Source organism: Melanerpes formicivorus, unplaced genomic scaffold, assembly GCF_026170545.1.
Source record: "Melanerpes formicivorus ecotype bairdi unplaced genomic scaffold, bMelFor1.0.p_v2 SCAF_33, whole genome shotgun sequence".
Taxonomy (NCBI): Eukaryota; Metazoa; Chordata; class Aves; order Piciformes; family Picidae; genus Melanerpes; species Melanerpes formicivorus.
Window position 1 is genome coordinate 5315140 of NW_027142385.1, and position 16189 is coordinate 5331328.

At 42.0% G+C, this 16189-nt stretch overlaps 1 protein-coding gene across 1 annotated transcript in view; it reads right to left on the minus strand.

Moving 5' to 3' along the window:
* Nucleotides 1-10855: 10855 nt before the first annotated feature.
* Nucleotides 10856-16189, minus strand: part of RABGAP1 (RAB GTPase activating protein 1) — a 72412-nt gene continuing 67078 nt past the window's right edge. The window contains exons 22-26 of the mRNA XM_068155793.1: nucleotides 15679-15783; nucleotides 15115-15198; nucleotides 14206-14277; nucleotides 13436-13633; nucleotides 10856-12647 (exon numbers count right to left, since the gene is read on the minus strand). Of these exons, the coding sequence (XP_068011894.1) occupies nucleotides 12525-12647; nucleotides 13436-13633; nucleotides 14206-14277; nucleotides 15115-15198; nucleotides 15679-15783 (582 nt within the window). The 3' untranslated portion in view covers nucleotides 10856-12524. The remainder of the gene's footprint in view (nucleotides 12648-13435; nucleotides 13634-14205; nucleotides 14278-15114; nucleotides 15199-15678; nucleotides 15784-16189) is intronic.

The window sequence follows — 16189 nt, forward strand, 5'->3', positions numbered from 1 at the left end:
AAGGAGTATGACCTTTGAACTCTCTAAACTACTCAGTTGTGGAATTTGTTCTGGTATTTAATATGGTGGATGATTCCATCTTCCCAAGAAATCTCTCTCTCAAAAAAACCAAACAAACAAAAAAAAAAACCCAAACCATCAGCAAACAAAAAACCCCAACCAACAAAAAAAAAACCCAACTGACCACACAAAAAAAAAGTTACCCAGCATTAAACCTCCACAGGGAGAGATCTTTGTGGTCTAATTACAGACTACTTTCAAAATAGGAACGATTTCTCCCAATTTGTAATCTGAAGAAAACAATGATGATTAAACTATTCCTGACTATGCTGTAAATAAAGCAACCTCAAATAAAGCAATTTGGCAAGCACTCTAGTTATTTCTAGCATTAAAAATGCAATCTGAACAGTCAAAATGGTCTTAATTTGGTAGCAGTTGAGTGGGAAGAAAAATCACTGCACATTGAATTTTAAGTGGAGCTGTATCTCTCACTAGCCAAAAAAAGCCTGCAAATGTCAAGAAAATGGAATGCTCTTTGTACACTGAGTTGCTTCCTCACGTGATGCTGTACCCTGTACACTCTGCTTCATTTGGCTTCCGTGTTGTGGTTTGTATGCCAGCCACTCTTATTGACTGTACACAACACTTAGCTCTGTGCTGTAATCTTGGTTCATTTGCCACTGATTGTAACCCAGTGCTACAGACTTCTCTGTATATAAAACCGTACCCATGTCCCATTTGCTTCCAAAAGCACACAATAAAGGCTTATCTCTGTCTAAACAGAAATCATGGCCTTATGACTGGTTTGGGGGTGGTGTTTACAGTGAGGAAACTGGCTTGAAGGGGTTTTGAAACCCAGGAGGCCTCATCACAGAAGTCTATTCTACTTCAGTCAGGTAATAGCTCAGCAGAAATGGGAGACAGGCTTCCTGAGGCTGCAGTTTTATCAGAATGATGATTGGCAAAGTTGTGACTTTGAGATGTATACAAAGAGCACATTTATGCTGTCACAGGCAGAGTGCATCCTTCACAAAGGCAGCAGTGAAGAGAGCGTACAGGGCTGAAATTGTGCAAGGCCTGCTGCACACAAACGCCACTGGGAGACAGCCAATGGAAGCACTAACAGGAAAGCCCAGAGAAGGCTGTGAGGAGACAAGCCAGGAAGGCAGGTTTTACTTCAGAATGAACATGGGGCACTGCCTAGGACTCAGCTAATTAGAAAAGCTGACTGGCTATTTTGTTAAGAGATCAATTACACATACAAAGAATGAGATTCTTTTCTTCAACTATCTTCTCCCCCTCCCTCTTATTTCACTGTATTTCCTCAACATCACATTCCTGTGGTCCCAGTTTGTCCTCTTGAGATATGAAGCAATTCCAAGTAATTTCCTTGTCCAGAGCCATTGAGGGCAGGATTTGAGGATACCATGAGAATTCTGTGGCTGTTTGCTTGAGGCTGCAACTCGTGGTAAGATTTACTGGAATCTACAAAGATGTCCTATTGCCTGGACTTACAGAACACAACTTTATTCTAGTCAGGAAGCTAAAGAAGTCACTTTATCACATGCTCTCACCTTTTATCTCTCAAGTGCTTTTTCTGGTCTTTAATTCAACATTTTAGTTCTAAGTGCAGAGGTCATTAATCAAATTCAGAGGCTATCAAGCTTGAGGAAGGATTAAAAGCTGTTGTGAGCTGACTAAAGCTAAGGTTACTCTTCATAAAATTAGATGTATGGAACCTCACAGCTTTGCATATATGATAACTGCAATAAGGCTTAGTGTGAGACTTCTGCACTCAACAAAGCAGCATGAAGCCAGCTGAGTCTGCTGTTCTGCAGCAAACAAGTCAGTTACACACATAAGAGCTATTGAGGGACCACTGTACCAAAACCAACTAAACCATGCATCAGTTAAAATTCAGAGCTGCATCAAATATTTAGCAAGTAAGATCCATAAAGAACTGAACACAGTCAGTTAAGAAAACATTGTTAACACTTGGCTGAACTTGAGGTCAGTTTTGCCCTGTCTATCAGCATAATACCACACCTATGTAAATGCTTAATGCTAGCTGGCTTATTAAAAGGTCATTCAGAACACTGGTCAGGATTAGCATCTCAGAGGTGCTGAGAAGGCCAGCAGCTCTTCAGCAGTAGCCTGGCAACTGCTGGTCAGTGGCAGCCAATGAAATGAGCTGGGCCCACTCCAGCAGCTGGCTGACAGTCCGTGGCCTCCCAGGAATGAAACAAGAGGTAGATAAGGGAGTGGTGCATGGGAAGAGTAATACAAGACTGAGTCTGGACTGTTCACTGTGAAACTGCTGACATCATCTACCTAGTTTTACTCCTGTCCTGCCGTAGCTAACCCAGCCATGCCCAGGCAGTTACACTGGGTCTTGCCTGGGGGAACAGGGAAGCTGCACTCTGTAGTCCCTTGTAGTCATAGTGGTTACCACCTCTCCCTCCCACGCCTCCCAACCAACAAACAATGCCCAAGTCTGTCTATTTTTTCCCAGCAATATCTCTCACTATCGACCTGCCAATGAATGGATGCAGTGAAATCAGCAACAGAAAGCTCCTTCATCATTTGCAGGCCCTCCCCAATGTTGCTTGAATACTCTAGCCCCATCCCTTGCTGGCACTGAAAGAATCCATGCAGAAGGAACCATCTGCTTAAGACACAGGATGCCCAGTTTATCTTGCTGCAATCAACATCACCTTGAGAAAGTGTATTTGGTTACACAGGAAGCAGGAAAAAAAATTACTGGGTGATGTCCATGAAAATAACAAGCCAGCCTGCCACTTCCACTTGAAAAGAACTGCTGCATCTGTAAACCTGCCCCAAAACCCAGAGAACCAGGCCTCACTTTACAACACACACAATACCAAACAAAGGAAATTCTGTGTCTTACTGTCTCTTAAATTCAGCAGCCTGATTTATCTAGTTGTCAGTTCCCTCCTCTCCTGCATAAACAACAGATTGCAAATGCAAGGTTTTGTAAGAGGCATTTGGGACACTGAGGGCTGACAACAGCTCTCATTTACTGAAAATCATGCTTACAGCCTGTGTACAGCAAACAACCCATCCCTCATGCTACTCTTTTAAGAGACTTGCAAAATGGTAAGGAAAAGCAGTTAATGCAGAGGTCTACTTCCAAAATCAAAGTAGGACAATTAAGAGTACCTCAGACAACGACATCTCTGTTTCTCAGGTTCACAGGCACCTTCCACAAGGCTGCTAAGAGATGTAGATTCCAGGTTTCCTTGCAAGAAAAGTCAGGAGGCACTTCTTTCAGCATTTAGGTTTCTGAAAGTTTATGTGCATGGCAGCCTGGACCACATCCTACTTGCTACAGAACCAGTAACTTGGGTGACAACTATTAGTTGCTGCTCAAAGTAAAGACTTAAACATGGGATCAACTCCTGTTCCACGAAGAGCATGGAAGAAGCCAGATTACAGAACTGACCACTGGATGCTAGCTGTAATGGTGTAAATGTCAGCCTCAAGCTGCAGACCCACACAAGTACTGCACTTGCCTTCAGGCTCTCCACCAAGCCCTAGTTTCTTCCCAGTGCCAGTGAAATCACCCACCCTGCTACAGAACTCCCTGCTGACACTTTATGCTTACTTGATCATTGCCTATCCTTACAGGGCAAACCTTCAAGAAAAGAGTAATTTATTCACCACAGCTGTCCCCTCTGCTAAGCTAGCACAAATTCTTCACCAGCAGCACCTCTCTTTCTGCAAGAACAGAAGTGTCACCTCACTTAATTGCTCAAGACATAATGCTGACTTTGGTTGTCTGCTGCAGGATTGAGTTCCAGCAAGTCATCTAGAAAGAATTCTTCCCTTTCCCACTTGCTAAACTGTAAATTATCCTTCCCTTTTGTGACCCCAATCCTTGGTACACTCAACAAAAAAACTGGAGCTGCTAACACTTTCAGGGTCTTGAATTCATCTTCACTTTGGGCTATGTATTCCAGCACATTTAATTGTAAAGCTAAAAAAGCCTGTGGGTATTCTTGTTGCAGCAATGCACAGAAAGGTTCTTTCTTTTCTTTCTTGCTCCAGGCACAAACATGGGGCAAAACCCTAAAAAGCCTTCAGATCTCAAAAAGGGGTCACATACCCTAGCACAAATAACATTCCCTCTTACCCTTTGCTTAGATGCTGACACAAACCAAAACTGGGATTTCCTGCTTGCAGTGAAGGCAGACTCAGCCCTCTGCTGGTTATGATTTATTCCAAGTAATTTTTTTTCCTTTTAATCTGGGTAACTTCTGATTATAGAAAAGGGAGGTCTAGAACAGGGCATGATGACAAATTAAAGCTCAGTAAATCAAATTATCTTGCCCTGCAAAGCAGTTCCACACAAAGTCTTGTCTTACTGGCACTGCAGGTCTTGGGGTAGCAACAGGACTTTTCCACAGAGCATAAAGCAAGCTTAGGAAGAGGGGTCTGAGATGCACACAGCAGTTTATCCTGGGTTAGATGAACAAGGTGGTTTTGAGAAAGATGCTGCTGCATGCTGAAGACAACCTCTGTCTGCAGCTTGGGAACTGCAGAGATCTGTGGGTGCCTCAGTGTGAACAAACCTGGAAGAACAAACCCCAGTGACTGGAGAAAGACTGAGGAGAGCTTCCTCCATCTTCTGTTAACACAGGTATTCCAAAACTCTTCCTTAGCATGGTGAAGATTAAAGGCTTAAATCCCCAGAAAATTAAGCCAAATTGCAACAAACTGCTCCAACTGACTGTGACTATGTGGTCTGAGAAATAAAGGTGCCCTTGCTGAGAAAGCCAAGAACCAGTTCACAAACCTCAGCCTCAACTGGCAGACCTCATTCTGGTTCAGTTCTTTTCATCTTGGCAACAATGAAGGCAGAGCCCTGCCTGCACCCTGCCTGGCTGAGGGATGGGATTGTTCACACACAACAGCTTTGTACCTTAAAGCCAAAGGCACAGAATCAATAAACCATTCCAGCAATGGCTAGTTACAAACAAGGATCTGTCTCTCACAGCTCTGGATGACCTGTAGAGGAAGGGCAGCATCAAAGGTTCTTTGTCATTATTCCAGTCCTCTGCTCCGTGAATTTTGTTCTACAAATTCTGTTCCGCATTTAGCTGGGGGTAAAAACCACAGAGCTCCTTAAAGGAGGCATCTGTTCACAGGCACTGAGAGAAGTCCAACTGAACTGGTCTGCCAAGACCAGGCTGCATGTCCAAGCAGATATCTCAAGATACTCTTACCTTGTTTGCTATGCTACCTCAGGGCTGTCTGTGACAATGAACTGGCTTACTTTAATACTGAAACAAATTTTAAATGACACAGCTAAAGCAAAAGACAACTCCTTGCCTTGCAAAACCAACTAAAAACAACCACAAAGTGGCCACTAAAGCCAGACTAGCACATATCCAGATTAGAAAAACAAAGCAACATTCAGGTGAAAACCAAACCCAAACAAAATGTAAGTGCATTAAGTTATTCTGAGAACAAATGGATGAAAATTTGGATAAAATTTGTATCTTCCCAGTTACACTACTTACTACTGGCCTCCCCATTCTGTCCCAGCTACAGAAATGAGTTGTGCCTGTAACCTCTAAAGACATGGAGAGATCAGAAAGGCTGCTGTGCTGCTCATGGATTCTAAAAACAGTCTGTTGCTGTAATGCTGAGACCGAAGGCACCAAGGAGCTGCACAGTTTGCTGTTCGTGCCTCTGCTAGCAGCAGACATCTCATCCATAATTCATAGAAGCCTGGCAGAGGATTCCATAGCCCCTCTGGCACGCTGGGTTTTTCACTGTACCATGCTAAAAACCACCTTAGGGAGACGCAGTCATCAGCTCACAGTCACACTATCCTTTCCCCTCCGTGCTAGACGAGAGCTTCTTGCGGGATTATGCAGCAGTCCTACCATGCCCTGGGCAGGTGGAGAGCTTGGTTGTATGCTACTCTGTAAGCAAAAATCCTTCATCATCCTCCTCATTCCCATCCATTCACTCCAGTGCACCAGTACTGAATTACCATAAAACCATTTTCTAAACTAGCATAAGCCTTCAGGACACAGAAGATATTAAGTCAGTCCTCTCTCTTGTCAGCCAAGAACTGCCTCAAAACCACAGTGGTTTACTGTGGTACTCTTAAAAGAACTGATAAAACCCCTTTGCTCACATCATGAAAGCTGACAGTGGCACAGCACTCAGTCTCATCTCAGCAAGTACTTTATTGCCTTTTCTCAGGCACAGGAATGGAATAAAATCTGCACAGCAGTTTTCTTTTCCCTACATGGGATAACTGGCCAGACAGATTAGAAAACCCCATGATGAGTTATTCTAGTGTCACCTCCCAAAACTAATTTATGACTGTGGCTTGAAGGCTACCCTTTACTCTGTGAATTAACAGATGCTCACAGCATGGAGTTTAAATACATAGCCTTGATGTATTCATGGTATACACTAACTGTACACTTTCCATGATAAGGGCTTCTGCTCTTACCCGGTAACCTGCAAGTCTCAGCTCTTCTGCACCTTCTGGATCCCAAGAGTCCAGAGTGGCTGTGATTCCATCAAAAGTGCTGTGGAACCTTCCTAAAAACCATTACTTTCATCATACAGCCTCTGCAACACCATAACTAAACCAGTGTGCTCCCTTCACTGGCAAACCCAGCAGAGATTTGAGTATCCTAAGGCAAAAAGCCCCAATGTATAAATGAAAAGTACAGCATGAGAAATGCACCTGCAAGAAAGCACCTGCAAAGGTTTTCTTTCTTCACCTCTTCTCTGACATACATAGAATTAATAAGACAGGCCAAGCAGACTCAATAATACATGAGTAAGGATAAGACAGCACAAAGAGAAATATTATCTTGAAATCTGCCGTTCTGGCTGGATGCTATTTGGCATCCTGACAGACTCTGCCTTTGTTAGTTCATTGTTTCAATTACCTAATTGCCGAATTGTATTGAAATAGATTTCATCTCCCTGAAAGGATAGAGAACGTTTAATTCAACATTAAAAGATCATTCAGCAAAGATGATTTGTTAAGAACCTTGCTATTTAACATTGCTCTTTAGAAATCTTGCAGGGTCCAGGACTTTCACAGTGCCATCTGCGGCGATTTCATTTATGACGATTTGGGCCAAACCCTGTAACATAATTACTCAATTAAAACCACAAGATATTTCACAAAATTGGTTAGCAAACTGTTTCTGCAGTCCTATGGGGGAGATCAGATAAATCATATTCTCCTCCTGTTGTTTCAGGAACAAAAACTAGAAAGCTCTCTTTACAACAGTTTTGTCCCGATATAAATACATTTGTCTGCACTTCCGGTGTAAACACAAAAGCTAGAGTGATGTTTTTTCCTACACCCATTATCTACTGCACAGAACTAACTTCCTTTTACACATGGATTCCTCAGTGACTGTAAGATTTACAGAACTGGCTGGGTTTTTTTTCCTTATTCAAGCTTTCTGTACTTCCAGTTCCAGCATCAGAATACAACCAATATGCAGCAGGAGGAAGAAACTATGAACTGCCTCGACTTGCTCAGCAGTTAGTGATTTGATTGGCTTCTTGTTGTGCAGGGTCTCCATGGGGAGAACAGTACAAGGCAGCCACTCATCACATTATAGATCAAACGGTTCAAGCACGTAGTGCTTTATTAGTTCTCACATCCTATTTCAAAGCTTTCCACTTCAGGAGGCCTCAATTCACCTCTCAGCAAAGCTGGTGCAAGAAATGAACAAACCTGTCTATGACTGTGACAAGCTGGCATGTAAATTACCCCACTCCCCCCACCCAGAATAACAGGTGCTGATGCCACTGAGGAAAGTAATTTACCACCTTCTTCAACCTGAGTGGCCTATGGAGCTGTGTACAAAATACAAGCTTTTAAAAAGGCAATTTAAATCCATGCAAATTAAAAACAAACAAAATTCACACTTCCCCCATAGCCCCTGCTGTCCTGCATCTTCAGTACCTTCAGTGGCAGGGCTCAGGTAAAAAAGGAGACTTGGCCACCTTTGGAAAGAGGGGCAGGCAACTCAAGAAGAGTACAGGGATCTGGTTAGGTCATGCAGAGAGAACATCAGAAAGGCAAAAGCCCAGCTAGAACACAACCTGGCCCCCGCTGTGAGGGATAAATAAAAGACAGACACTGAGGTCCTGAAGCGTTCAGGGAAGAGCAATGTGTCTGGTGAGGTGTTTGGAGGGCATCATACAAGGAGTGACTGAATTAGCTTGGGTTGTTTAATCTGGAGAAGAGAAGGCTGAGGGGAGATCTTATTGCTGTCTACAACTACCTGAAAGGAGGCTGAAGTGAGTCTGGTGCTGGTCTCTTCCTCCAGGAAATAGGAAAATGTAAACCAGAGGACAAAAGTAATTCTCACTGTGCACCGCCACTGTATTTTCATTATGGCTTTTGTTTAAGAAGGACCTTCAATTTAGTTAGTTGGCTCACAGAATCTTCCCTGTTCAACCAGGGTACCAGGCTGATGGTTGGGGTAAGCCATGAGCCCTGCAGTGCCATCCCCTCTCCTGCTGAAGGCTCAAAACCTCTCCGGATTAAGCTCTTACGTTAGGCACCTCCGAAGTGTCTAAAGTTAGGCTGGATGAACGCAAGCCAAGCTGTTGAACAGATGGAGTGAAATCCTCCTCTTGATAACAGGAACTTTATATCACTGCCATGGATAAGAAGGGCAGCTAAAAAAAGTCAGGGAGGTGGTTATATAAATTTCAAAAAGGTTTACCAGCAATGTTTAAAGGTAAAACTTTCTGATCGATCTTGAATATTCACTGCCAGCTGCAGACCTTGAGCAGCCAAGAAGCTCTGCAACCAAATGAGATCATAACACTAGAGCTACCACAGGACAAGACCACAGGAACTTAATGATGCAGCACAAACATGCAAAGCATTAGGAAGCTGGAGCCTGGAGCATTTGAGACTTAAAACCCAGCATCAGCAGAGTGGCACTTACCTTGAGTTCACTGCACAAAGGCAGCTGAGAGGCATATGTGAACAGAAAGGTGACTGACTACCAGCAAATAACTAACCATCTCATTACTGCCAAAAATGCTACCAAACACATTTGTTCCTTTTACAGGTCTGTAAAACACTTGTGCTTTGACACAATGTCTTTTTTTACCTTGCTTACTTCCTAGTCTTGAACATCTGCAAATTCATCTTCCTCATCTTTAAAATGACCTGCCTCCTTGTTTTTCACATGTAATTGCCCTCCAAGAGATGAGCATCTCAGCACAGGATCCATTTTTCTCTTTTAGCTGTGGATATTTTAGATGGAGTCAGATGTGAAATACATTGGTAATTATTTTCAAGCATCAAAACCTGCCAGGAAAGTATCTAAAACAAACCACAATGACTAGAAACTGGCTATAAAATGTTTAGTGTAAAATGCTGTGAATTAATTTCTCATAATGTATGTACATCTGTATATGTAGAGATAATATTTACTTAGAAAGTGGAAGGGATCTGAACAATAAAGTAAGAAAAGTTGCTTTAAGTACCTCATGTTTGAAGGAAAGAGCAAAGTACACTATTTCCCTTTCCCTTTGGGGAAGACAAGTGGATGAAGACCTTTGAGTTCGTTCTTTCTCTCCCCCATTTACCTTCAATCTCGCTCCAAAAGCTGTAATTATTGAGAAGCCACAGAGCTAAACCTACCAAGGGATGCACCTCTGCCAAAGACAAAGCAACAACAGCTACACACAACCTGATAATGCCAGCCTCTTAAAGCAGAAGTACAGCTAGAAAAGTGACAGTGTGGTAACGGCCTCCTAGAGCAGGGCTGCTTTCCAAGTCACCTTTAGTCATTCTGGTTACAAAAAAATACATTTTTACTCCTTGTTATCTCTGCAGAACAGACAGAGCTACAGGAGCCTGCACTGTGACCCAATTAGTGCAGTCATCCAGTTGCCCAGCTAAACCCTAATGTTCAGCTATGACTCGAAAATCCTAGTGAAGTTGATGTGAACACCACTTGACCCCACAGAATTTGTTACTGATGATGATGATAAGCAGAGCTAGTCTACGTTTATGTTACAGATCCAAGCAGAATTTGGAGGGCCACAGAAAAAATACAACAAACAAAAAAGTTCTACAACAAACCCAAAGGAAAGAGAGCTCCTAAATTGGACACGTCTGAGAAATCCTGAGTCACAAGGCTCAAGCTGCACAAGGTCTAGATTGGATATTAGGGAGAAATTCTTCCCCGTGAGGGTGGTGAGACACTGGAACAGGTTGCCCAGGGAGATGGTAGAAGCCCCCTCCCTGGAATTTCTTAAGGCCAGGCTGGATGGGGCTCTGAGCAACCCGATCTAGTGTGAGGTGTCCCTGCCCATAGCAGGGAGGTTGGAACTAGATCACAGGATGTCAGGGGTTGGAAGGGACCCAAAGAAATCATCAAGTCCAATCTCCTTGCCAGAGCAGGACAATACAATCTAGCTCAGGTCACAGAGGAACACACTCAGACGGGCCTTGAAAGTCTCCAGAGAAGGAGACTCCACAACCTCTCTGGGGAGCCTGTTCCAGTACTCTGTGACCCTTACAGAAAAGAAGTTCTCCCTTGTGTTGAGGAGGTCCCTTCCAACCCTAACAATTCTATGCTTCTATGAAAGTCATTTTTGCAGTTTCTTTTTTAAAACAAACCCTAGGTTCATTACATAAAGCAGCACTGGCAATACTTAGAACACACAGACTTTTTTAGCAAAGACCTTTGCAGCATGACTAGAGTTTTGGTCTTAAGAGAAGCTTGCATATGCTACTGCTTCTGAGAAGCAAATTATTGTTCTATTGCCAACTATTTGATAAGTTTTCTGTTCAAATAAAATGTAAACACAAAACAGTTATACAATTTTACTAGTTTATATTTCAATTCATAAAGTATACACACTGCAACTATGCTACCACAATGTCCACGCATCTAATATTGATGGAGTTACAGTATTTGTTTTGGTTTTGGTATTAAACAATAATGTATACAGTTAAGGAAAAAAGCTTGGACATAGCATGTTCTATTCTGTAGTTACAGAGTACATTAGCTAGCATTAGTACAGTAAACAAGAAAAAGGTAGAAATACAAAATAAACCAAGTATCTTTATATACAAACCAGTGCCTCTTATTGTTACCAGCTTATACTCACACTGCACACAAAATTTATCCACTGATGCAACAGATACTTCAGCATAACACAAACCATTATAAATTAAAAGAAAAAAAGAAAGTACAAGGTGCAAAACTCCATTCTACAGCTTCCTGGTGAGAACTCAAGACACTCCAATGAAGAAGAAATCCAAGCATGTTTAGCACCTATTAGTGCAACTGCATCGAGCATGAAAAATGACCTACACAACCTCTGAACATGTTACCAGAGAAGCAAGTTGGACATCTAGAGATGCTCTGGCAGTTAGCACTCACGCAGTGACTTTTGCCTCATATATATCTCAGTTTATTGTTTCTTTGTCCCATTCATACCTATGTGCAAAACTAAATCCTGGAAGCTTTCTCAGAGCTTCACAGAAGGCCTGCTACAGCCAGATAAAAACAAACAAACGAAACCAAAACAAACTGACAGAAAAAAACCCCAGCCAAAAAAACAAAACAAAAAAACCCCTCAATTAAATGTCAGACCAACCACATATTTAGTACTTTTTAGCAGTCCTGGCACTGGGGATTTTAACACTATTGATATGTGGATCAAACAATATGACACAGAAGTGAAACGGAAATTTGCCAAGGATTCTGATTATTCTTGTCTAGCACTCAGACAAGTTCCCAGCCTCAGGTTGTGAATTTGTTTGGCAGCCCATGCCAGAGAAAGTCCAGAGTTGCATAGAATTGATTAGTAACAGAAAGAAATGCCAAACACAGAGAGATGGATGCTGCATCTGCTAAAACAAAGTGGGGTTGCTAGACAGGAATGCTGAAATCATCCCCATTCATAAAGCAAAACGTGTCACCTCCTACTCTCTATATCCTACCTCTGGGGACTGCTTTCTGGCACTGATGTAGTTCTTGCTAGAGTTTTCTTTTTTGTTGCTTGTTTTTTTCCTTTTTTTTTTTTCCTTTTTCCTTTTTTCCTGTTTTTTTTTCCTTTTTTTATTTTTTTTTCTCCTTTGTTAGTGACACTTTTCCTTTCAAATAAAATATTAAAAAAGGTTATAACTGTAAAAAAACCTATCGTATGTAAACTTAACAGTTAGGGTTTGGTAAGTTCTCGTACCTAGTCTGTGAAAAGCCTCCAGCCAGACCGCAGAATGGAGTGTTTCCTCTGAAGAGCTTCAACCTAGCTACATCACCTGTTAAATATCAGTAGTATGAAGATCCCATGTCTAGCCATAAAACCTTGCTTGTGTTTCCATCCTCTTTATTACTGACCTATTGAAATCCTGACATGCTGTGTTGTCTATTTTATTTACATTCTGGTCCTCTCATGTCACAGAATTAAACATCTGGCCAAGGAAGGCAACAAAAGGTGTGTTAAGAAGGTGTGTTTGACAGAACTGCTTTTCAACAAGTCTCTTTTCCTTGGACTCCAGTCACTGTTTTTATAGAGCTTATTGTTCTGTTGAACCATGTTTTCTTTGCAGCTTGCACTTCATTCAATGCCAGACCCAAATGGTGCTCCAAATCCTACAAACAGAAGAGTAATTTCATTAATTGGTTATGCACTCACAGCACAAGGTTATATGAGTTAAACTTAGAAGGCTCTAGGACATCTACAATCTCTTGGCCACTTCAGAAGTTTAACAAGTCTTACATGTACTAAAAGTAGCACAAGCTGATAAAGGAGAGAAAAGAAAAAGAAAAAGCTTTGAAATGCAAACCAAGACTTGTGTCACTGCCCTGAGGAAAACATTCAGCTTTCTTCAGTTCTTCCAAACCCTTTAATTCTTTCCCATTGGAGAAACAGCTATCCCCACAGGAAGTGGGCCTTCTACAACTGATTTTTACCTTTCTCTGAACAAGAAGCCCTGGCATAACAGTTTTAGGGTGCAAGAACAATATTGTCACATTTTACCTCAAATACCTGGAATGCTTTCCAATTGTTTTAAGAAACATGTCTAACATTTGTCATGTTTCTTCTTCATGTCACATTGATTGTGAGATAAAGAAATGCATGATTCAGTGCTTTGTCAGAACTTGGATGTCTTCCAGGAAGCTGCAGAGAAGATCAGTGAGTGAGTGCTGCACTGCAGCCAGGCAGATGTCTGGAAGTTGCAGTAGCTGGTAAATACAGTTCATACGATGTCAATTATTCTGTCTGCAGACACTAAGTTTCAGACCCAGTGCTTGGTTAAATAGCCCATGCAGGAAATAGCAGCAACCTACAGGATCTGTTCCAATACTTCTACAACACACATTTGTATAGGAATGCAGACATACCAAGCAGACTACAAAATGAACCTTCAAAGCATTACCTGTATTTTACATTCCGCCTCCACAAGCTGCAGCTTGGTCTGGGCCAGCTCAAGCTCCATTTCTCTCAGCTGGTTTTTCAGTGTTTCCTTCTCCTCATCTGTGTCCTCATCTGAACCATCCTTGGCAGAAGTAGCAACCTTCACCCGGCCTTCTTTATTGAAGAACTCCCGGCAATGCTCGCAGTCATCCACTTTTTGCTAAAGTAAATACCTGATTGTGAATGCTTGCATTGAAGTGCTGGTAACATGATCAAAGCCTTTCCCTGCCCCTGCTCTGGAAGAGCAGCATGACACAAGAGGGATAACTAATGACCTACAAACCCAGGAACTTCTGGGGAAGCACAGCCAAGCAGGAACTCGTGTCCCCTCCCCCCTCACCATCCATGCCCCTCCATTTCTGGGCTGTGGAAAACACTGCTGTATTTTTGGTAACACTCTATTGCTACAATAACTGGCTCTGTACTGCCTATACATTACTTTATGGCAAAAGATAGAGAAATCCCCCAAAACCAAGACCTCTCAAAACAAAAATTAACAGTTCTTATTGCCCAGCATCAACATTAGCATGTAAGCAATAAAGCATGGCAGAGGGCTGACAATTACTCATCCCTTCTCCAAGATGTCCCCCTTTACAGCCGTCTTTCCCAAACTGTAAGTCACTAAGGGAACTCTCAGCCACCATTTCAGCAATAAAATAAAAGTGTGCTTTCTATGACAATTTTGCTAAGAGATTTAAGCCCTGCAGAATGTGAATCTTTCTGGTCTCTTACCCGTATTTTCTCAATTTCAGCTTTATTTGCTGTTTGTTGCTTTTCCAGTCGCTCACTCAGCTGGGAACAAATCTGACAAGCAAAATTATGTTACCAGACCATTTATAAATGTAAATTCCCTCCCAAATGAATGCTAAAGCACAAAGAAATGCTACAGGAATATTAACATGGATAGTCTGAGGGCTCTTAGAAAGTCAGGAAAATTGGGATGCTGCATTAAGTTATCTCACTGTACATATTCTCATTCTCTACATATTCTTCTATGCCCACAGGAAAAGGGGCAGTTTCAACATAACTTATTGGCAGTTTGGCCTTGCTAAAGGAGCCAGAAAGGGTGAGGAATAGCATGGCTCTTTTTCCTGCCCTTGACATAAAACAATCAGGCAAGAGAGCCAGAGTAGTAAAAAACCCAGTTTGTTTCGTGAGACCTGTGTGATGCAGACTTAATGTTCTGGAGGTTAGGGGCCCGCTTAAAAGATACATGGATTTGATCCCTTGATATTTACAGTCAGGAGCTTGAATTCCAATGTAAAAATATATCTTTGAATGGGAAAAGGCACCCTTTTTTATTTCCTAACTGCAGTTACCATTTGATTGAAGAAGAGAAGCTGGGAGAGGCCATTTCTTTGGAATTAAGTGAACCTTTGATATGCAAAAGCCTGTATGAACACTGTTAGGCTGTAACTGAGGCTGTGGTGACTAATGACCTACAAATACCTGCAATAGGGACAAACAGAACTGACCACCTAGCAACAAGATCTCAACAAAAGAAAATGCAAAACCAACCACAAGCCTCCCATTGAAAACAGCTAAAACGCCTCACGAAATGCACGGCACAGATTACATTTTCTCCCAAAAATCTCCTATGGTACCTGAGAAAGTTTTGCAGTTTGGTAGCAAACCACTTACCTGTTTGTAGTCACCAATAATAGAGCTGTTCTTTTTGATCTCTGACTCTGCCTTATCTAGTTCCCTACGACACATTTCCTTCAGCTGCAGAAAAGAAAAAGTAAAGAATGTATTTATTTGTAGAGTCTGAAAAATAACCAGGTGGTATTTCCTCCTCCTGCTTAACCTCACTGCTATTCCTGACAGCAGGGAACAATGGTCTAGCTGAGCTCTGTGCAGAAAAGGAAAAGCTGGATGTTGGTGGCCATCACTGTTAGGAAAACTGACTACCTAAGAAGAAAGCATTCAAATCAAGTGCAAACAGCTGAAGTCCTGTCCTGCCTCCCTCTGCAGCAGTCTCTGGCACAGTCCATGCCTTTGTGATTTGAGGTTAAAAATTCACTATGCTGTGAAGCACCTGGCAGGAAAGTGAAGAATCTGCTTTGCTGACATCCTTTACACTACAGAAGAGGAAAAACATGACTTAGAACATTAAGCCCTTCCCACACTTGTGACTGGGGTTTGTATTTTTAAAGAAGATTTCTGTACTGCACAGAAGTAAGAAAATGACAGAAATGCCCCAACCTGAGCTGATTCATCTTCTAGGCGCCTCTTTTCTTCTTCTGCATCAATCAACTTCTGTTTGGTCATCAGCAGTTCCTTATTCAGAGCATCTGCCTTCTCCTCTGCCTGAAACACAAACAGTGGAGCACAGCACTGAAGAGAGACCTTTGTTGCTGTGCTGGTATTGATGGACAGCCATGGGCACAGACTTCAAGACAGCACAGCCAAGACTGCAGTCTTTTCATTCCTATTAATAAGTGTCTGATCATTGGTATCAGTAACAATAAAACTTTATCAGGAACATTATTTTTCTAAACATTACCACTTGCCATGGCAGAGCAGCAGCAAATGGAAGTTAATGAATTGTACTGCTACACTCCATTGCTCCAGAACTCCTCCTTGAATTCTGTGATTAGTTTTAGCAAGAGATTGCTCCAAAGAAATCCAGTAACAGAAGTAAGTTTTGTTTTCTCATCCCTACTGAAAGCTGACTAATACGTTCTGAAGACAACCAAAGCCACAGAACAGCTCA